We start from the raw sequence: 22,181 nt of genomic DNA, 5'->3' as shown, positions 1-22,181 counted from the left end.
AAAAGCAAAAATAAAGGAAAAATGTCTAAAAAAATAGTGGCAGCAAACTAAAACAGAGACATTGAAAGAAAATTTGAAGAGGAGGGCAGTAAAGACAAGATATAATAAAAAAATAAAGACGGGAAGCAGGATAAAAGTAGACAGAACTTTAGAAGCAACAGGATACAAAAAACCCAGAAAAAAAACCCACAAAAAACAGGGACAAGGAGATGGATAGAAGGAAATCAAGAAATAAAATTTTTGAAGTGACAGTGTACAGGATGGAGGAATTAAAAAAGAGGAACAGGACACCAGAGAGAAGGAAACATAGGAAGAGAAATTGAAATGGAACAGGTTACAAGAAATACAGGAAACCATTAAGAAAGAGGGAGAGGGAGCCTGAAAACAGAACACTGCAAACAAGAGAGGATGGGGAGCAGGACAACAGTATAGAGAGGAGAGCTGAGTTTGCACACAAAAGAACAGGGACAGAGAGATGGAGGCGCAAATCAGAGAGACAGGGAGCGAGGCAGAAGGGACCAGCAAGACAGAGACAAGACAGGGGATGGGGGAAAATTCTAAAGCAATAAGGGAAAAGAAACATAAGCAAGAAAAAAATAGAAACAGGGACCCAAATAGTAGATAGAGAATGAATATTTTAAAAAGCAACAGTGTACAAGACACATAGGCAAGAACTAACATGTGGGGACAGGGAGATAGAAACAAAGGAAGAAAAACTAAAGAAGTGATCAGGTACAGGGCACAAAGAATTAAGAACTAGAGACAGAGAGATGGAAAGAGGCAAACATAGGAGGAAATTTTTGAAACATGCAAGAATTTAAAAAATAGGGATGGAGAGACAGTGTTTCAAAAGCGATTGGGTGCAAGAATGAAAAAATAGGAACAGTGAGCCTGATAGAAGCAAACTGTGCTGGGTTGACCTTGGCTGGCTGCCGTGTGCCCAGCAAGCTGCTCCATGGCTCCCCTTCCTCAACCAGACAGAGGGAGAAAATACAACAAAAAAGCTGATGGATCAAGATAAGGACACAGAGATCACTCACCTGATCTGAACTACTGCCACAGACAACACAGACTTAACTCAGGGAAATAATTCTAATTTACTGTCAAAATATTTATTATCAAAATCAGAGTAGGATAATGACTGCGAGGGGAGAACAGGCACACCCAGGGGTGGGGCCACCACTGGGGGGGATGACACACACCTCGCAGGGGGGCACAGGTAGGTGAGTAGGCAGGGGCACATGCAGATGTAGACATGATGCATATCCTGACACCTGCTAGATAATCTCACCTTCAGCCCTATTAAGTGAAATGGTGTCAGAAACACTCATCACAAAAAACAAGTTGCCATCCTGCATGAAGTTTAGAGTTCCAGGAAAATGCAGTGCACCTAGAATTGAAAAAAAAAAAAAAAGAAAAAATTTTGTGTTCTTAAACCATCTTGCCACCTCAACTACTCAGTATGAAATTGCTAACATCAAAACCAATCTGCATCCCAGGGCGCTCTCTACTGTGGGTGCTGCTGGACCTTGCCCAGTCCCACAGCTCTCACCTCCCACAGATGCCTCCGCTTCTCTCCATGACCCAACCCCAATGCCTGCACAGCCCAGCCAGCGCCTGAGCTGCCACCACCAGGAGCCCCAGCACAGCACCCACACCACAGAAGCCCCAGAGCAGAATAAGCTCCCTGAGGAGAGCCCGGGGCTTATATACCCCAGGCCCTGCCCACCACCCTTCCCACAATCCCCTGGGAAAGGGGCAGGGCCAACCACCACCACCCATAAAGGCCACCGGAGGAGCAGCCATTTTCTTATCCACCTTCAGTTGGTGGAGTACAAAAGGATGGAACAGGGAAAGGTACTGGAGATGACCATCCCTGCTCTTTCACTGCAACTACATCTATTGCCTCACCAATGTGACTGGGTAGGGAATTCAACTGAATTTTTCTGGGGTGTAAATAGGAATAGACAGATGTCTTACTAACCTACATGAGAAAATAGATTCTTAAATACAGTAATATTATTATCAAAATTTGTGTGCTTTAGTTTCCTATTAAAAAAAAAAAAAACCAACAAACAAACCAATAGGATATGGCATTATGCTTCATTCCAAGCAAGACCACGCACGCTACCTTAGCAGAACCAGCTGTAAGTGGCTTCTAGAAACCCCCCTGGCTCCAAGTCTGACCTGTCTGGCCAAGGCTGAGCCAGTCAGTGACAACAGAAGCGCCTCTGAGATAACATATTTAAGAGGGGAAAACTTGCTGGGCAAGCTTTTTGTTTTGGGAGCAGAGAAAGGTGGGAGATGTGACATGACTGTGAGGAAGAAGCGGGGAGGTGTGCCGGAGCAGAGACTCCCCCCATGGTGGGATGGCAGGCTGGCCCCGTGCAGGACCCCACCCCAGAGCAGGGGGCTGTGTCCCAAGAAGGCCGTGACACCAAGGCAAGCCTGCACTGGAGCAGCTGGTCACTGGGAGGACCGTACCCTGCAGAAAGGGCCCACGCTGGGGCAGTTCCTGAAGAGCTACAGCCCCCTGGGAAGGGCTCGCATTGGAGAACTTCCTGGAGGACTGTCTCCTGTGGGAAGGATGCCACACTGCAGCAGGGGAAAAACATGAGGAGTCCTCCCTCTGAGGAGGAAGGAACGGCAGAAAGAACTTGTGATGGACAAACTGACTGCAACCCCCATTCTCTGCCCCCCTGTGCCGCTGGGCAGGAGGAGGGAGAGAAATTGGGAGCAGAGCTGGGCCCAGGAAGAAGGGAGGGGTGGGGGGAAGTTTTTAAGATGTGGTTATATTTCTCATTATCCTGATCTGATTGATAAATTGGTGGTGGTGTTCAAATTAAACTGCTGTTGCTTTCCTAAGTCGAGTCTGTCTTTTGTCAGTGGACAGTTGGTGAGTGAGCCCTCCGTGCCCTTCCCTCCACCCTTCAGGCTTTTGCTGTATTTTCTCCTCCCCATCCTGCTGGGGCAGGGGGTAGGAATGAGCAAGTGGCTGCATGGGGTTTTGTGCTGGCTGGATGGGCTTTCACCAGGGTGGGCTTTCACCAGTAGTCTTTTTTGGTGCCCAAGGTGGGGCAAGAAGAATTCGAGAAGATAGCATTTTGGAGAGGTGATGGGCAAAACATGGATGGGACTTGACAAGGTTATTCGAATAACTATGGGAATTTGGGTTGTAATTGTGGTGGAGGGATGAGGAGTGGATTGTGTGTAATTTGTCTACTTTTGTTCAGTATTGTGATGATGTTATCTTAATTCTGGTGTGAGGAAGTCTTTTTGTTGACGCAAGTGAAGTTTATGAAGTCTGTGTGATTAACGTGGATTGTAATGATAATTCTTAAACATGTGACTCGCAGAGGCGAGGGGTGCGCAGGGGTGGCAGTGGCGCTCCCTTACCAGGAGACGGCAGTGGGCATGGCGGCACCACCCCGCAGGCACCACAGCACCGCGTGGCATCTCCTGGCATGCCTCGGGAACACATGTGGCTGCCCGGCAGCCCCACGCCCTGGGACCACAGCTCCCGCCATGCCACAAGGGCCTTCCTGCTCTCTGAGCCCACAGGGACACCATTTCCCTCTGCAACACCACCACACCCAGAAACCTGCTGAGCCCCAAGCGCAGCCCTGTACTCCCCAGCGCGGCTCTGGGCAGACCCCGCTGCCCTCCTTGGGGCCTTCCCGGTGACCTGCTGGTCGATTGCCCGGCGCTCGCTCACCTTCTCCCTTGGTGCACCCACAGCCTGCTGATGCTCGGCAACTGCTCTGCTCCTCCATGGGGCAGGGCAGCATCCCCTCCACCAGCAGCCACCCCTTTACAGGGAGGAGCTGTTGCCATCAGCCTCACTGCCCCCACCTGGGACTCCTCCAGCCCCAGCCCACACCTGGAGCCCTGCAGGAGCAAAGAGACATTGCCAGACCCCCACAGTGCACCACCTCCTCCCCCGGGCTCCCTCACAGCCCTTTGCCTGCTGTGAATGGACCGTAGCCAGGAGGGCAAAGGAGACCGCGAGTGTGTGTTCAGTCACACACTTAACAAGTCCTGGGAGCGAGTCTGCTCTGGGGATCGGGGCTTGCCTCTGGGGTACCTCGGCAGTTGTTCTCCAAGACATGCTCGTTGGCCTGGCAGGAAATGGATAGTTGGTCAGTCAGCTCCTGGAGCAATGGGCTGCTGGGCAGAGGTTGAGGCTACCTGTGCTGGTTCTGGCTGGGATAGAGTTAGTTTTCTTCACAGTAGCTAGCATGGGGCTATGTTTCGGCTTTGTGCTGAAAACAGTGTTGATGAGGCAGAAATGTCTTTGTCGCTGCTGAGCAGGGCTTACACAGAGCCAAGGCCTTTTCTGCTTCTAACCTCACCCCACCAGCAAGCAGGGTGGGGGTGCACAAGAAGCTGGGAGGGGACACAGCTGGGACAGCCGACCCCAACTGACCAAAGGGATGTTCCATACCACACGACATCAAGATCACTGTATAAAGATGGGGGAAGGAGGAAGCGGGGGACGTTCGGAGCAATGGCATTTGTCTCCCCAAGTAACCGTTATGCGTGATGGAGCCCTGCTCTCCTGGAGATGGATTAACTTAAATGGATTAACTTAATCACACAGAAGGCCCAAATAGGGAATCCCAATCGTCCTGGAATCCTGGAAGTAATCACCGATTGGCCAGAAGGCAAAGCCTTTATAAGACCACCAGAAGAAGTGATGACACCTTCTGCCGAAGCCTCACCATATAATAAACTATCAGAAGATGAAAAATGGTATGCCCTATTTACTGATGGATCCTGCCGCCTTGTAGGAAATCATTGGAAGTGGAAGGCTGCTATGTGGACTCCCACACAACGAGTCACAGAAGCAGCTGAGTGAGAAGGTGAATTGAGCCAGTTTGCTGAGGTAAGAGCTACCCAGCTGGCCTTGGACAGTGCTGAAAGAGTAAAGTGGCCAGTACTCTGCCTCTGAGTACTGACTCATGGATGGCAGCGAATGCCTTGTGGGGATGGTTGAAACAATGGAAGCAGAATAACTGGCATCGCAAAGGTAAACCAGTTTGGGCTACTGTGTTGTGGCAAGATATTGCTGCCCAGCTGGAGAAACTAGTTGTAAAGGTACGGCACGTAGACGCTCATGTACCTAAAAGTCAGCAACTGAGGAACATCAAAACAAACAGAGAGTGGATCAGGCTGTGAAAGTGTTCCAAACAGACCTAGACTGGGAACACAAGGGTGAACTGCTTCTAGCCCGGTGGGCCCACGATGCCTCAGGTGATCAAGGAAGAGATGCAACATACAAGTGGGCCTGTGACCGAGGGGTGGATTTAACTATGGACACTATTGCACGAGTTACCCATGACTGCAAAACACGTGCCACAATCAAGCAAGCTAAGCGGTTGAAACCTTTATGGTATGAAGGACGATGGTCTAAGTATAAATATGGAGAGGCCTAGCAGATCAGTTATATCACACTTCCTCAAACCTGTCAGAGTAAGCATTATGTGCTCACAATGGTAGAAGCAATGACCGGATGGCTGGAAACATATCCTGTACCTCATGCCACTGCCCAGAATACTATCCTGGGCCTCAAAACGCAAATTTTGTGGCGACAGGGTACTCCGTAAAGAACTGAGTCTGAAAATGGGACTCATTTCAAAAACAGTCTTAAGACAACTGGGCTAGGGAACATGGTATCGAGTGGGTGTATCATATTCCCTATCATGCACCGGCCGCTGGAAAAACTGAATGGTACAATGGGCTACTAAAAGCTGCTCTGAAAGCAATGGGTGGTGGAACTTTTAAAGACTGGGATAAGTACTTAGCACAAGCCACCTGGATAGTTAATACCAGAGGAGCTATCAATCGAGCTGGTCCTGCCCAATCCGACCTTTTACATACAGTAGAAGGGGATAAAATCCCTGTAGTGTGTGAAAATAATTTGTTAGGGAAAACTGTGTGAGTGTCTCCTGCTTAGAGCAAAGGCAAACTCATCTGTGGGGTTGCTTTCGCTCAAGGACCTGGTTACATTTGGTGGATAATGATGAAAAATGGCGAAATCCAATGTGTACCCTGAGGGAATTTAACTCTAGGTGAGAACACTAGGTGCTGAGCTTTCTGATCAACAGTGTTCAATGAGTGTCTTTCAGGATAACATAATGATGACAACTTGAGCTAGTGTTGTTGAACGGTGTCCAACAACTTCCTGAAGATGGACTGACAATCTGTGGGCATGAACCATGATGATGTTTGTACCATCTTTTCCTGCCCTGAGAGACTGCAGCGATACACGGAATCCACCAGACTTGACAAATGCAATGAAACTTTTAGACAAATAACCTATGAACAGAAGACTGGTAACTCTCTATATATATGTATAGAGGTACTGAAAAATGCAAAGAATATTAGTGATGTGGGCATGACATAAATGGTATGGGCTAAGGGGTGGAATGATGTCCTGGTTTGGCTGGGATAGAACCATAGGCTAGCCATTGGCAGGCTCAGGCCAGCCAGGGCAGCTGACCTGAGTTAGCTAGAGGTGTAGCCCAGACTATAATGTCATGGTCATTACAAAGACAGAAGGTTTACCGAGGAGAGCGAGCTCCCGCAAGGTTATTCCTGCTGGGTTCCTCCTGCTCCTCCTCTTCTGCTGAGGACTACTCTGACAACAGCATATTCATTTGGCTAAGTATTTTTGGTTTGTACTGGTGGTGGTTTCATTAAACCAGTTGTACTTTCACCTACGGGTCCTCTCTCCTTTTTCTCGATTCCCCTCCCTGACTGGTGAGGGTTCATCAGGTGATAGAGCAACTGTTACATTTATCCCCAGGAACAGGCTAAATGTAGACAAACAGATGGCTAAACATTTTCTTTTGAATCTGCAAATAAGCCCACCAAGAACTACCTAATAATAACTGCTGCCACCTCCTCCAGACCTCCTGTGACTGTGTGTCCTGGCATAGAGCACCTGGGAGTTGTCACAGCTTAAGAGTGAGGTGAAAGTAGAGTTCCATAACTGAAGTTCATAGCCTAACGTTGGACTGTGCAGCTCTAAGTCAAGGTGCTGTATTTGACAGTGATACTTAAAATGCAAAAGTTACAAACAGCTTTAACAAGACAGAACATGTGACTTCCTGGAGAAAGTGCCCTGAAATGTTCCATGGTTGCAGGCTCTACTCACCATATCCCCACCTTTCAGATGCTGTTCGTTAGCCTTTTAGAAATACATTCTGGTTAACAGACCAGCACTGTAATCTCTTCTGCTCTGTACCCTGACAGCAAGCTGCTTAATACATTTCTCTCATTCCTCCTTCCATTCTCACAAGAGGTTTTCAAGCCTGCACAACTTTATCTTCCACTTTCCAGAAAGACCTATATCAAAGTTCTCCAGCAGGGAAACGCCATGTTACGTATCCTGGTGCAACCCACTTTTTAGCCAACAACAGTGACATCTATTTCTAGAGGCAGGACTTCTATGAATGCTGCAATATTCACACATCCCACGCAGGCTCAACCTTAGGTTTAACATATTATGCTATGAGATGGGAAGGCGAATCAGCACTAAAGGAGACCAGTGTGCAGCTGGTATCGTAAGGAAATGAAAGTCCTCAGTTACCTTTTGTAACAGCACCTGCATGAGCCTGATACTCTGAAATCCCTTGTCAAAGGTAATGGGTACTTCATAGCTGGAATACAGAGATGTTCCAACAAATACCATGTACCCAGAGGGAGAAAGAGCTATTGCAGTATAAATACCACCAAAAGCAGGCACTCCATGCTAGATCTAAAAAAAACCTCAAAACGACACAAAACCCTCACATTACATTAAGTTCCCCAATACTATTTGATTACTTATTGCATGAGCAGTTGTCATACCTCTGCTCTGCAAATTATGCAGTTAAAAGAATCTACACGCCTATAGGAGTAAAGCTATGATCAGTGATTAGTATTAAGCTTTGTAGATATGCACTCTTAAAATTTCAAGCCAAGTTCCACACACTGATCACTTCTAAAAAGTAATGGTTATCACATACATTTAGTACTTTTCTGGGAAAAAAAAAAAAAAAAAAAAAGCATGTAGCTTACAGTGATAGATGCAACACACTTGTATTTCAGCAAAACAGTTGATATAATATTGCTAAGTTAGTTTATCAGCTGGATTAGAAGATTTCTAGGTAAATCCAAATAAAGTTATAAAAATACAAAACTACAACAAAATTTTAGGTTTCATAGTAAAGGACATAAGAACACAAGAAAAGTGTCAGTAAACACTGCAGCTATCAAAACCAGACTGATTCCTACTTATCAAATGGCTGACAAGGAAACCAAAGCACTAGGTACCCTCCCCAGAGGACTTCACAAAATCCCAGAGTGCTCATTAGCTCGCCGAAGACTCTGAAATTTCTTTGAGAGTTTGGTCAGATCCAACACAAAGACGATTTTGGCACCAGAAGACAGGGCAATGCTGCTGTAGATGCAGGACTTGAGCACACACTCTGACTCCCTTCTACCTGTCAACAAGTTCCACTCACACATGGTGATGTGTGTCACAGGAGACTAGTTTAGGATGGTCTGCACTCCATTTAACTGTGTGTGTCTGGCAAAAGCCAAACACGCGATGTGTAGGTTACAGACATACAGCATGGCATCATTTTACTGATAAATCCACGACAACTTTGGAATCATACTTCTAAGTTTTACTTAAAAACCCCTACATGTTTCTCAAGTAATTCCATTTTAGCATTTTAAAAAAGAAATCGGTAAGAACTATGTTATGAACACACTGTCAGGAAAAAGCTCATTTCAATAGTGAGTAATACATTTTACTTTTATAATTTATTACTGGGAGTTTTTTCCTGCTTCAGCTACCTGCCAATCATTCACTGTGGGGGATCTCAGCTGGACTGAGGCCCCTGGACAGGACGACTTTGACCTTGAGAGGATTCCAGTCTACCCGTGAGAGAACAGACAAGAGCAAGAAGAGCCGCAGCTGCAAGATAACCAAGTCCTGAGAAACTGTCGACTACAAGACAAGGCGTACATGTCCTTTTGGCAGAAGAGCTATAATGAACTGTGCAAATAACAACTGTAAGATTGTATAACAATTCTGAACCAATTAGAAAGAGACACATCTGGGACACCTAAGGGGAAAGAAAGTATAAATGAACAGGCAATAAAGGCTTTGGTGCTACCAGGCTTTCAAAAAGATTTGTTGTCTTGTCGCTTTGTCCATCTCAACCACGACAATTCGCCTTCAATTTAAGGACAGACTCTTTAGATGCATCTAGTGGACATGTACATTTGACTTCTGACTGAAGAAAACTGAATTAGTATTTCTATTTTTAATTTTTGGGCCCATTTCTGATCCAAAATTGTACTTTACCTTTTCCAAATGCATCTTACCAACTAGTTTATTCTTTAATGAGTTGGATCGTATAGGATTTGTTTAATAACCTTCCCATTATGCCCTTTCAGGTTATTGATATTCTCAAAAGTGATGCTGGAATAAATTTGAATCACATTTCCATTAACTGCCGCAAAAAGATGGCCTCTGTTACTGAATGAGCACTACAAAAAGAACATAACCACCCATTACTGTAGATGCAGTAGATAAAAACATTCATGTATTGAATTCCAATGACAGCGCCTAATATCGGAATGTTACACAAGAAGAAAACTCCATGACATAATTAGCCTCACAGTGCTTTCTTAATTGGTGCTTTCCCCTGTAAAATTCAGTCCTTGAGTATTTCTGAGCAAACTACCCCTTCTGCTGCTTCCCACGTCCACAGTTACGCAACGACCTCCAGGCTTATTTTCCAAGTCATAATCCTTTTGTCTATGTGTTGATATCCTAAATCCTACCAGGATCTACTGGAGAGGTTTCTACCTTCTGTCATGTTCTTCACCACTCTGCTCCCTATAACTCCCCAGTTTCATTTTTGCATCACTCCCTACCCCTCTACGCTTTCTCACAGCAGACTGCTTTGAAACATGCATGTCCTCATACAGTAGACTTCTAAATCATAGTTTGTCAGAAAACCCAACCAAGCAAAAGCAGCCAGTGGGATGAAGCTAAAAATCTGTTAAGGCCTTACTTAAGTGGTTCAACAGTGACACGCACCCTTGAACACTCTTAATCATTCTGCTGAATAACATCAGGTATTTCAAATATGGAGGGATGCCTGAGCAAGGGGCTACTGAAATACAGCTCTGACAGAAGCATGCAGAGCGCTTCATACCATGAGCTTTAAGGGTTCAGATGCTATTTGATGGATTTTATGAGAATGCATCATAGAAAGTGACAGTGAATAGCCTGTGCCATTACAACACACCCCTTACTGTATGTGATGGCTGTGGAATGTGGTAAGATTGCACTCACCTTCATAAGATCTGAGAACATAGTAAACATGTAAAGGTGATTTTTATTTGTGTTAACGACCATGTTTTCTGCAGAAGGGCCAAAACGTACACATATGTCCTGTCTGCCTGAATTTTTTGGCTTACTGCTGAACAGGTCCTGAGGAAGCTGCATAAGAAATGCTTTCCATGGGATATTCCAGGTTTCCATGTTTTAGGTGTAGGTGTGCGCACACACACAAACTTTTGCTGTAATGCTACTCTAATAAGCATATACATAATATCAGTCAGACAACGTGGATGTTTAATAGTACATAACTACTGCAAGGCAGGGAATAGAGGACAATATAACCTAACAGCATCTATAGCATTACAGCTGAAAAAGTATCAGTGGACATCTCAGCAGTAATCTTAAGTACTGCACTAAACAACAATGAAAATGGTAGCAGAAAAACATTGAGGAAAAAACCTAGCAAGTGTCAGAATGAAAACTGCCTGAAAATTGTGGTCTCAGAGTAACAGTTCTTTGCAGTGTATCATTTCAGGCTGGTAAGTCTTCTTACAGGGTCTCACGCATAGGGAAGATCTGAGCTTTTAGGCCCAGAGTATGAAGGCCTAACCAGGTCAGCGTTAGATGTTCTTACCCAGAGACTGCAGTAAGCCAACGGAAACAGCTCACTATAGAACAGAAATCTTACTAGATTACTTAAGAGTACACAAGTCTCATGACAGCTATAATAAATATCCGAGGGAAGAAAAGCTTTGCCTTGGAAAAAAACAAGTAGCCTAGTTTTTCAAAACTCATGCAGACTACTTCTTAGCTCCAGAAGTCTCATTAAATAAAAGTTTCTTAAAGGTTTCCTGAAGTTTAGCCGCCTCAAAGCATGTGTGAACGTGCAGAGTTACCTTGCAAAAGAACATCTGTCACTGATTTTTGACTCCCTTCATTATGACAACAGCAGAGTAGTCATCTCAATATCCAGTGTGAAAGAGAGCAGGGGTAGTTAGACCTCATTTTCCATACCTAACGGGACTTTAGACAGCAGTTGTCTTTACAGTCATTGTCCTCTCTTTACAAATTGAGCTCACGAAGTCAGTAGTTCACCCGATCTCTGCCTGTAGCTGTATCCCAGAAAAACTGGCAGCTAGGGTCCAAGCAACCTAGGTACTGGAAGCCTCTTACCTCCCTGCAAGAAAGACAATAAAAAAGGGCACCCAAAGCAGGATGCAGGAATTGTCTGAATGCCACCAGCCTGCTCCTAGCCACTCTTCCTGAGCTGCTACTCTGATCTGCATGTAGAAAGACTGCAGGAAAGAAAAGGTGCACGAGCATGCAGAGAACTTCCAAGATGCGTTACACCTACTAACACACAGCCAATACATTTAACGAGAGTGTCTGCAGGGACACAAGGGACACATTGAACGCTCACCGGCCGGCTGTACCAGTCCCATACCATAGATCTCATGTGATGTAGGAATATGGACATGAGAATGTCCACTATGGGTCAAAGCAAAAATTTATTTAGCCCAGTCTCCTATTGCTGAAGAAGGGCAACAGCAGATGCCAAAAAAGGCCACAGAAACTATATAAGATCTACAGTCCGGAGCGCTCTCCTCCCTCGGATAGAAGCCATGTGGCCACAGGAAAACGTACTGCACACATACCCTGCAGACTGAACCTAGCTGCTGCCTGGCACCCAGTAGTTCTTGAACTAATGTTCGATCACTTGGTCCACCGTTTTCAAAGAACGCAATAAGCTCCAAACCAACCAGTAAACTGTGAATCAAAATGTTAAAAATAACCCGCAGAGACGCTGGCCCAGCTCGGTTTTGGAGGCAGGCGTGTGCACCCCCATGCCCTGGTGAGGCCGGGGGGAGCCGCGTGGGCCCGGGGCTGGCACGGTGGACGTGGGGCCCGCGGGGGCCCCGGCCGTTAGCTGGCAGACTACACTGACCGGGGCCTCGACGCGCACCGCCGCCATCAGCCGCTGCTTCTCCCAGAGTCCGCAGGTGAGGTGCCCCTCGGGGGGCCGTGGCGGTCACCGGGTACCGGCAGCCGAGGGAGAAGGCCAGGACAGCCTCCCGCGTCGGCAGCCAGGCGGTAGCCAGCGCCCCCCGCCGCCGCGCCGACACGGGCGACAGCTCGTAGACCGTCAGGGCCGGCTGCTCCGCCACTGTCTCTAAGACGGCCAGGTACGGCCGGTTGGGGCCGGCGGCCCGCGCCTGCACGCCCCGGCTCTTCCCGATGCCGGAAGGGAGGGGAGGGCCCACCTGGGATGAATTTGTGCCATTTCTGTTCGAGGTGGAGCTGGCGGCAGCGCGGTCTGGTCCTCCAAGAAGCAGACGTCGCTGGTGCACCGTGGCCACACCCGCCGCCATCAAGCCACTGCAACCGCGGCCCCGGCACCGCCGGAAGCGGCGGCGGCGCGCGCGCGGCCGGAAGGGGCGGAGGCGGCAGCAGCATGGCGCGGAGCGTCTGCGGGTCGGAGTCCGGCTCGGAGGACTCCTCTCTCTCGGACTCGGAGGTGAGTTCGTGGCCGCGCTGGCGGGGCCGGGGCGCTGGCCCAGCGGTGAGGCCTCCCCCGGCAGCCGCGGGGTGGGGCTGCCCGGTGCCCCCGCCGGCGGCATGGCCTTACCGCGCCCTCTCCGCAGCTGCAGGAGGCCTTCCTGAGGGGCGCGCTGAAGCCGGGGCTCAACGTGGTGCTGGAGGAGCGGCCGAAGCGGCGCAACGACGCGGTGAGCGCGGCCTGCGAGGAGGGACGGCGCCTTCCCGGGCCAGGCCTGAACCGCGGGGCGGGGAATTCCCGGCAGGGACCGGGGCCGGGGCGGAGGCAGGGCGGCCTTCTGGGGTGCCCGCGCTGCCGCGGTGATCCGGGGTATCGCCCAGCGGCCCCGGCGGGGCACTCCGCGGTGTGAGCCGGCCGTTCAGCCGGGCCAGCCGTGGAGCGCTGGCTCTGTGCTGTGGTATGCGGAGCTGCGCTTCTCTCGCAGGAGGGCCTGAAGCGGTGTCTGTCCGAATTCGAGCAGCGGCTACCATGGGTGGAAAGGCTGGACGTGACTTTGGGGCAGGTCGTGGACCCCGTCTCACAGAGTGCTTCTAGCAAAGATGCTGTTGATCCTGAGAATGATTTCCAGAGAGAGATGAGCTTGTAAGTGTCAAAAAGGGAGACTTCTTCTAGTGTCTTGACACGCTGCTGCATGCTTGGAGTTGTGTTTGGCAGGCGTGCTGCAGACTGCCACACTGACCGTCACCAGTATCATGTCACTTTTGGGCCGTATATATACATTTGATGCCTCTGAATGTTTTCCAAAATAACTATGAATTAGTTCTGGTATATTTAACTTGTCTCGTGATTGGAAATAATGTCTGTTCTTGCAGCAGGCTTCCATCCTTTGCTGAAAAGTTTATTTAAGAAGTTCCTTGGTTGCAGCACTATGGCTTTAACACAGGATATGTATTTTTCTTTGTGGATTACGGTTCTCTTGTTTTGCCTTGCCTTTTATAATCCAACATATAAAACTGTAACTGGAAGCTAGATAAATGTGTATGTGCAGGATATAAGTGTTAGTATTGTACTGGCATGTACTAAATTACTTTTAGTAGCACTGAATGCTGTAGGGCACAGCATGTTGATATAAATCTAGATTAATGCTTGTTGGATCCCAGTGTCAGATACCTTATGTGAGCAGAATTTCTGTCAGCGCGGTGACAGTGATACCCAGTGACAGAGCTGGTGCTCTGCTGTCTCCCTAGTTACCGGCAGGCTCAGGCGGCAGTCCTGGAAGCCCTGCCAAAGTTGCGTAAGCTCCAAGTTCCTACTAGAAGGCCAGATGATTACTTTGCAGAGATGGCCAAATCAGACCAACAGATGCAGAAGGTATGTGCAGTGAATAATACCTTTTTTTTCCTGTATTATGTGTCGGTCTTAGCCTGTGTTAGGGATTAACTTCAAGGTGTGACATGTGAGTACTTAACCTTTATCTCTTTGAGAAACATCTGTGATGCTGTGTTTGAAATTTTGTTTTGACTTGCAGTCAGTTGTGGCATTAATGTGATCCTTTTTCCCTGTTTAAGTATCACCATTTGTTTACACTTCTATGTTCTCTGTGATTTTAAACTGTGTTACTGAATTAGTCTGTCATGGTTACTAAGTCAGATTTCTGTAGGAAGTAGGAATTTCACGAACTTGCTTCTCGATTGTGGTCTTTGTTCAAAATGGAGCCCTATTTTTTGTTTTAGTTTTGGAAAAAAAGACTACATTGTGTAAGTTAAGTGTGACCTGGAGTCTTAGTTAGGAGGTTCATATATGACTTGGTCACTGTTTTGATGGCTGATAGAATCTTCCTAGAGAAGTTGAGGATTAATAATTAGCTTGTGCCAAGGCTTAAATCAATTCTGCACGTTACTGTTACCTTCTTTTGCTGGCTTCTTTTTGAAGAACAGAGTTTTTATTTCCTAGTGGGTTATAGACTGAATCCAGAAGATCTGTGTTGAAATCTTTCTAATACCTTGTAATGTAGCATCCTTATAGAAATGTTTGCGAACAAGGAGGGAATGAAAAAGATGTTTTCTATGGCATGGAAGGGTTGTTGACTCTTCTTCAGTGCTTTAGTTTTAATAATGCCAAGAAAGAAACTGTCGAGTCTTCTACATGCACCTCAGTAGACTGACAAGATGTGACAAGACACTCCTGTTTAGCGGTTCCGTTAGAGCCCATTATAGGCTTTTGCTTGTCTTGTCTCTGTGTGAGTTTTCTCTTTTTAACCAGATTTTGGCTATGGATCAGTTCAGGAGTTTCTGTAATAACTTGAGTTGAGAGAACATTATGCCTTATAAAGCATTATCTGATTGAGAGATATTTTTGGTTTTACTCTCATTGATAGTTCACATAATTATTGATTTCAGGACTGCACAGCAATCATAAAATTCTCGTCAATGATCTGTATAAGGGAACAGAGTGCACTGTTGGCAAATTTGCTGATGACACAAAACTGGGGGGAGTGGCTGGCACACCAGAAGGTTATGCTGCCATTCAGCAAGACACAGGCAGGCTGGAGAGCTGGGCGAGGAGAAATTTAATGAAATTAAAATACAACGAGGGCAAGGGTCGAGTCTTGCATCTGGGAAAGAACAACCCCATGTACCAGTACAGGTTGGGGACTGAGCTGTTAGAGAGTAACGTAGGGGAAAGGGACCTGGGGGTCCTGGTGGGCAGCAGAGTGACCATGAGCCAGCAAGGTGCTCTCGTGGACAAGAAGGCCAATGGCATCCTGGGGTGTATGAGAAGAGGTGTTGTCAGTAGGTGGAGAGAGGTTCTCCTCCTGCTCTACTCTGCCCTGGTGAGACCCCATCTGGAATAGTGTGTCCAGGTCTGGGCCCCTCAATTCAAGAAGGACGGGGAACTGCTGGAAAGAGTCCAGCGCAGAGCCACAAAGATGGTTAAGGAGGTGGAACATCTCCCTTATGATGAAAGGCTGAGGGAGCTGGGTCTCTTGAGCTTGGAGAAGAGGAGACTGAGGGGTGACCTCATTGATGTTTACAAATACGTAAAGGGAAAGAGTCAGCAGGATGGAGCCAGGCTCTTCTCGGTGATGGCCAATGACAGGACAAGAGACAACGGGTGCAGGCTGGAGCACAGGAGGTTCCACATGAACATAAGGAAAAGCTTTTTCACTGTGAGGGTGACAGAGCACTGGAACGGCCCAGAGAGGTTGTGGCGTCTCCTTCTCTGGAGACATTCAAAACCCGCCTGAACGCGTTCCTGTGTGATCTACTCTAGGTGGTCCTGCTCTGGCAGGGCGGTTGGACTAGATGATCTTTCGAGGTCCCTTCCAACCCCTAACATTCTGTGATTCTGTGATATTTTCCTTTGTGTTACTGATAAATTTTGTTTTTTTCTGTCCCCTAATAAGATTCGACAGAAGCTTAAGACTAAGCAGGAAGCAATGGAGAGGTCTGAGAAAGCAAAACAGCTCCGTGCAATGAGAAAATATGGCAAGAAGGTGAGGAGGAGCTACACAAGGGGCCTATCTATAAGAATCTGGAGCCTGAGTGAGGAGCGGTGAAAGTGAGACCACAGGAGGCTGGCTAAAAATATATGGAATCTGTCTAGTCTTCTGTCTTCCTGCTTTGAAGGAAGACAGAGCAAAAAATTGAATACTTTAAAGTATGGGACACTACAAAGAACAGCACTAACATTCTGTTTCTAATCTCAGGTGCAAACTGAGATTCTGCAGAGGAGACAAAAGGAGAAAAAAAATATGTTGAATGCAGTCAAGAAATACCAGAAAGGTAAAGTCGACTTGTCTAAGAGAGCAAATGTGTAATGGGAATAGCGATGTGTGAGCAATGTAAGGCAGTGTGATGTGTGGTGTCAATCTGTAGCGCTGGGCAGTGAGCCTGAAAGGCTGCTGCTGTGCAGAGTCATATGCCAGTGGCAGCGAAAATCCTCCCAAGCAGCTGTTCTTCAGTGAGGGTGACTTGTCGCTATTACTTGCTTAGACTGAAAATTCGTATTTTCTGCAGTGGTAGCTGAGCAACTGTTATGTCTTCGCTCTTGCAGGTCTCTCTGACAAGCTGGATTTTCTAGATGAAGAGCAGATGTCGTCTCAGGGGAATAAAAAAGGCAGTGCAAGTCAACGGATAAAGAAGGGGTGAGACCAGAAAAGAAGGATATTTAAATGCAGAATCTCTGATTATTTTTTTTCCAGTCTTTTAGGGGGTCATTTTGTGGAACAAGAGAGCTTTTCTGATTAATGTTTGTTAAAATAAGTCTGAGATGGCTTTCTGTCCCTACAGAGGAGGAAAACGATGGCCAGAATGGAACAAAGTCTGAAATATGCTAGTTTCTGTCTCTTCAATAAGAAGGGAAAGGTTTATGATGGCTTCTTGAGAGCTTCCTGAGGAAAGGAATATAGGTGATGATGCTGTTCGGTTGTTTTTCAGACCAAATGCCAAAAGACGATACAAGAATCAGAAGTTTGGTTTTGGTGGGAAGAAGAAGGGCTCAAAGTGGAACACGAAGGAGAGTTTTAATGATGTATCCAGCTTCCGGTCAAAAGTGGCTCACAACAAAGGCCCAGGAAAAGGAGGGAAAAAAGCCCTCAATGTAAGTAAAATGTTGCATGCAAATGATCCTGGTTCACTAGGAAGCCAGCCCTGGTGTGGGAGGGAGAGCTGAGTACATGATGGATGCCTCCAGCATCTGGAGGTAACAATGCCTGTCTTTGGGAGCTGAGGATAATTCAGTTGCAGGCAGAGTTGAGGATGGTGGTTCAGTGTCTGAGCAGGAAAACGAGTGGGAGAGTTAGCCAGTACTCTTTGTTGCTAGCTGTGTCCCAAAATCTCCATCTCCAGAGGTACTGCCAAATATCCTCTCCTTGGTATCCTCCCCAAGCTATAGAGCTAGAACAAAGATGGAGGGACATGAAAGTAAAGATCTGAATCTGTCCTGAGAGGAGACCTTATCGCTCTCTACAACTACCTGAAAGGAGGTTGTAGTGAGGTGGGGTCAGTCTCTTCTCCCAGGTAACTAGCAATAGGACAAGAGGAAGTGGCCTTCAGTTACACCAGGGGAGGTTTAGATTGGACATTAGGAAAAATTTCTTCACTGAAAAAGTAGTCAAACATTGGTGCCCAGGGAAGTGGTGGAGTCACCATCCCTGGAGGCGTTCAAAGAACATGTTGATGTGGCACTTCTAGACTTGTTTTAGTAGGCGTGGTGGTATTACGTCAGTGGTTGGAATTGATCATCTTAGAGGTCTATTCCAACCTTACAAATCTCTGATTTTTTTGCAGAAGAGACCTGGAAAGAGAGCAAGGCAGAAAATGAGGAGCCGAGCACGATAGGAGGACTGTGATCCCCAGTAGGATTCCTGTGTTTCTGTGTGTCACAAGATGTTTTTCTGCCGTCATCAAGCAGCTAACTGCGGAGCAAGCTGGATGCTTCCAAGTGGCAAGAAGAAAGTCAGTGGAAACCAGTGCCTTATCACTAATTTCTTCTTAATGTCTGTTTTGTTGAAGGATTGTTTTCTGCTTAAACCTTTGGTGTGTGAACGCATTAAATGGTTTGCACAGAACTATGTCAAACTTGTGTTTAGCTGCGTTATGAATGGTGGCTGAAGCCTGCCCTTTGTTCACTTCATTCTGACGGCTTTTTCCACAGGTACTGTTGATGTGTACTTGGTGAATTTGGGTTCTGGGTCATGTTGCCGATATCAAAATACGAAGTCTGAAGCCTGTCAAGATGTTAAAGTGTTTTTTCGACTATTTATATAGATGGGTTTGGAAACGGCAGTGAGATAAATGTAGCAATCTTATAAATAGGTTTATTTCTGTAACTATTGTCAGGCTGCAAATCTGGACAGACTGAGGTTCTCTTTTCCCTTTTCTCGCTACCTTCTCTGGCCAGAAATCTACTGGACTCACCTAAGAGCAAGCAGGACCCCCATTAGATGTCGTTAACTGCTTCTATCTAAGTTGTATGGCTTTGCCTCTCTGCTCCTGCAGGTTCTCAGACTGCTCCTCGCCGTGCCCCATGGCAGCCATTTATTTAGTGATAATGGTTCTCCGGCGTGGGAAGTGGAGTCTGCAATCAGTATGGTCCATGTGAATCTGGGAAAGGAAAATGAATAGTCATGTGCTTTTACTAGAATTAGTAGTAGTAGTCCCTCTTCAAAAGAGTGATGCATGCTGTTCTTGCTGCTGAGAAATGCCCAAGTGACAAACGAGTAGGGTACTGCTTACCTGAGAATATACTGTTTACTGCTAAGTTACGGTAAAACCTGGTGAAGAAGGAAAACCTAACATGAAACGGCATTATGAGTCATGACTTTATAAATGTAGCTCTCTTCCGTACATGCAAATTTAGTTGTCTTTTTCCTGCCGGTGTAAAGCCCTGCTGGGATGTCTTATCATCCAGCTTTATCATGAGTAACTAGTTTACCTGAAGTGTAATATGAAAAGTTGCAGAAGTCTATCTTATTTTCTTGTTTATCTTAGTTTGCTTTGTAACAGGCCAAAATTAATCAGGCCCTCATTTGCCTTTCTTGAAACGCTAATTACAAAGGTCAGTCATCATCACAGCTATTCATTTGTCAGATGTGCTTGCTATGTCAGCTTGTTAATAAGATTGATTTTCCTTCTGCTCATTCAAGCTTCCCCAAATGAATTCTCACTGGTGTATTCTGCCTCAGGTATACTGAGCTGATTATTAATTTTATGGTTCTGCTTGCAGTTTGAAAGATACTGTACAGCAGAACATTTCTTTTCACAGTACGTTTGTGTATCACTTCACGTTGCTCACTACACCATTTCTCATGGCTGAATGCTTTAATAAACAGCTGTGACTATCTATGTGGCATTTGGCAATATGCTTGGGGTCAACTGTCATTGTAGATATTTTGCAGGCAAGTTTCTCAGGGGAAGTCTACTGTTTCTGTGTTCCCAAGCCTATGCCAGTGGAAGAGTCCTCTTAGGTGTGAATTTTAAAATTAACGGTTCTGCTCATTCCTAGTCATTCCCGTTTTCCATGTTTGTCACAAATTATTTTCTTGCATGAATATCTTTCAGTGTGATGGGCTGAACATCTCTGAATCCTGCAAAGAGCAGCGTCCTTAATGCCTCGTGCTCATCCAAGGTGGCATGTTCCAGCCAATTTCTTGGCTTTCAGTTTGTGGCTCTGAATATTTCTTTGTTACCTCCAGGGCTGCATGGTGAATAAGGTTCAGAAACTCAGCTATTGGTTTGAGACACAAATATAAATGAAAGAAAGTACGTTTAAAAAGCAGTCGGACATGGTTGTATGTTAGAATGGGACATCCTAACAAACTACTCTAGGTGGTCCTCCTCTGGCAGGGGCGTTGGACTAAATGATCTTTTGAGGTTCCTTCCAACCCCTACTGTTCTGTGATTCTGTGATCCTAACACTGTCCAAGCAATAGCAAGAAAGCCAAGGCTGAAGGCAACTTCTGTGCTTGTGCAAATGATCTTGTAAGAGAATGCAGGGTGAAACTTCTACTCAAATTTATTCCAATGTAGTTTCAAGACTTGCCTGCCTATACCGTTCTGTTAATTCTGTCATCCCTGTCCACTGTATTGCAGCATCTTACTTTTCTTATACCACATATAGTCTCAACCAGCGCGCCACGTTAGCATTCGTCTTTCTCAGTTGCCTGAGACCTGCTGCCTTTCCCTGTTTTGGTGTGGGTTTTGTTTTTTTTTTTTTCTCTTATTTCTTAAAAGAAATTTTTTTTTATCAGCAGGTAGGTGAATATGTATCTGAATCACACCTTCCATCTACTCTTCCCAGGTAACTAGGCTGTATCAGTTTTCTGTAGGTATATAATACTTGTTTTTCTTTTCCAAAATTATTATTAACACCCTGAGGATTATAGGGGGATTTGCCTAAACTTTCTGTTGGGTGTTGGGAGTTAGTCCAGGTCTTCAAAGATACTGGATCCTGCTTTCCTTATTGAAAGATGTGTGATTCCCTATTATCAAATATCAGCTGAGAGGTTGTAATGTGTTTTTTGCAGATGATGCTAGACATTAGAGTAAAAACATAAAGCTTCAGCTTCTTAAGATTATTCCAGTAGCTAATAATTCACAAAAGCAAGATTTTAAAAAATCTTTTAATATCTCCAGCTGAAGTCTGGACAGACTTGTTAAATATAATAAATAAAATACGAAAAACACTTATGTGGATTAATATAAGAACAACTTCGTTTAAAAATAGCTTTTAAAATTTGTAATTTATCTTGGAAGTAGTACGTAATGATCATCTTGGTCTTTAAATTGTTCTATGAAAACGTTCATTGAGAGAAGATAATTGATGATAAAAGCAGGGGGAGAGCGCACTTTTTGATCTTACATGCTATGTAAGTGACGTACTGTCAGAAGAAAACTGCATTGCCTGCTTTAGCTGACTAAACTTTGATAGCAAGCTGAAAGCTGCTGTTATTTTTCTGTCAAAAAGGTAAGATTTTAAAAAATCAGTTCTACAGCTTGTAAGCAATATGGAGGCTTAATTGTTTCCTTATGCTTCATTCTACAAATATACTAAACATTAACAATCAATTAGCTACTGGTGTGCCAGACTGTTCAGTCATACGAAATGTCTGCTGTGTCTTAATTTCTGCCTTGAACAGGTATTTTCACAGGGAAGAGGGGTAGAGTCCTTGTTGATTTTTTTTTTTTTTTTGCAAGCTGTATCCTCCTTCCCTGAAAGATGAGATTGCAGTATCCTTGACACACACATTGACACAGCTACAACAGGTCTAATGACCGCACTTAAAAACAAAACAAAACAAAACCCAAAAAACCAAAACAAACAAAAAAACCCCCAACCAAAAAACCAAAGCCCCACCAAAAAAACCCCAAACCCAAAAAAAGCCACACACCAAAAAAAAAAACCAACCCCAAAAAACCCCAAACCAACCAACTCTGCAAATATTTTGTGTCCAGTTTCTTTAACTACAGTTGGAAGAACTTTTTACCTGATCCGTCTTAAATTTACTCACCTTTAGTTTAGCAGATATTTCCCTGTACCCAGAATGTTAGGGGTTGGAAAGGACCTCTGGATATCATCTAGTCCAACCCCTCTGCCAGAGCAGGACCTCCTAGAGCAGGTCCCAGAAGAACATGTCCAGGCAGGTTTTGAATATCTCCAGAGCAGGAGACTCCACAGCCTCCCTGGGCAGCCTGTTCCAGTGCTCTGTCACCCTTAAAGTAAAGATGTTTTTCCTCATGTTCAGATAAGATCCCCTCTCAGTGTTCTCCAGGCTGAACAGACCCAGGTCTCTCAGCCTTTCCTCATAAGAGAGATGATCCAGTCCCCTCATCA

At 45.8% G+C, this 22,181-nt stretch overlaps 2 protein-coding genes across 2 annotated transcripts; one reads left to right on the top strand and one right to left on the bottom strand.

Annotated features, from left to right (window-relative positions):
* Positions 1 to 3,811: 3,811 nt before the first annotated feature.
* Positions 3,812 to 12,591, bottom strand: CFAP57 (cilia and flagella associated protein 57; the record flags this gene model as incomplete). Its single annotated transcript, XM_086461977.1, is given in 12 exon segments — positions 3,812 to 3,888; positions 7,595 to 7,629; positions 7,631 to 7,672; positions 7,674 to 7,756; positions 8,366 to 8,409; positions 8,412 to 8,509; positions 8,511 to 8,575; positions 9,433 to 9,546; positions 9,937 to 10,053; positions 10,361 to 10,507; positions 12,294 to 12,369; positions 12,371 to 12,591. Coding segments are annotated over 12 exon segments (1,119 nt in total), but the record flags the coding sequence as incomplete, so codon positions are not given.
* Positions 12,592 to 12,800: 209 nt separating this feature from the next.
* LOC104341352 (putative rRNA-processing protein EBP2) lies at positions 12,801 to 18,417 on the top strand. The gene is made up of 9 exons (XM_086462920.1): positions 12,801 to 12,863; positions 12,991 to 13,074; positions 13,330 to 13,487; positions 14,093 to 14,216; positions 16,252 to 16,341; positions 16,555 to 16,630; positions 16,902 to 16,992; positions 17,285 to 17,447; positions 18,137 to 18,417. The coding sequence occupies exons 1-9, from the start codon at positions 12,801 to 12,803 to the stop codon at positions 18,185 to 18,187; spliced, it is 900 nt and encodes a 299-aa protein (XP_086319046.1). The 3' UTR covers positions 18,188 to 18,417.
* Positions 18,418 to 22,181: the final 3,764 nt, after the last annotated feature.

This window comes from Leptosomus discolor, chromosome 3 (assembly GCF_034619465.1).
Source record: "Leptosomus discolor isolate bLepDis1 chromosome 3, bLepDis1.hap2, whole genome shotgun sequence".
NCBI classification, from domain to species: domain Eukaryota; kingdom Metazoa; phylum Chordata; class Aves; order Leptosomiformes; family Leptosomidae; genus Leptosomus; species Leptosomus discolor.
The sequence above is the reverse complement of the archived record's forward strand: the minus strand, read 5'-3'. Positions and strand labels throughout refer to the sequence as shown.

Coding starts and splice junctions, on each gene's coding strand:
- LOC104341352 (XM_086462920.1), top strand. CDS start 12,801: ATGGCGCGGAGCGTCTGCGGGTCGGAGTCCGGCTCGGAGGACTCCTCT. Junction 16,631..16,901: donor AGTCAAGAAATACCAGAAAG/GTAAAGTCGACT, acceptor TCGCTCTTGCAG/GTCTCTCTGACAAGCTGGAT. Junction 17,448..18,136: donor GAGGGAAAAAAGCCCTCAAT/GTAAGTAAAATG, acceptor ATTTTTTTGCAG/AAGAGACCTGGAAAGAGAGC.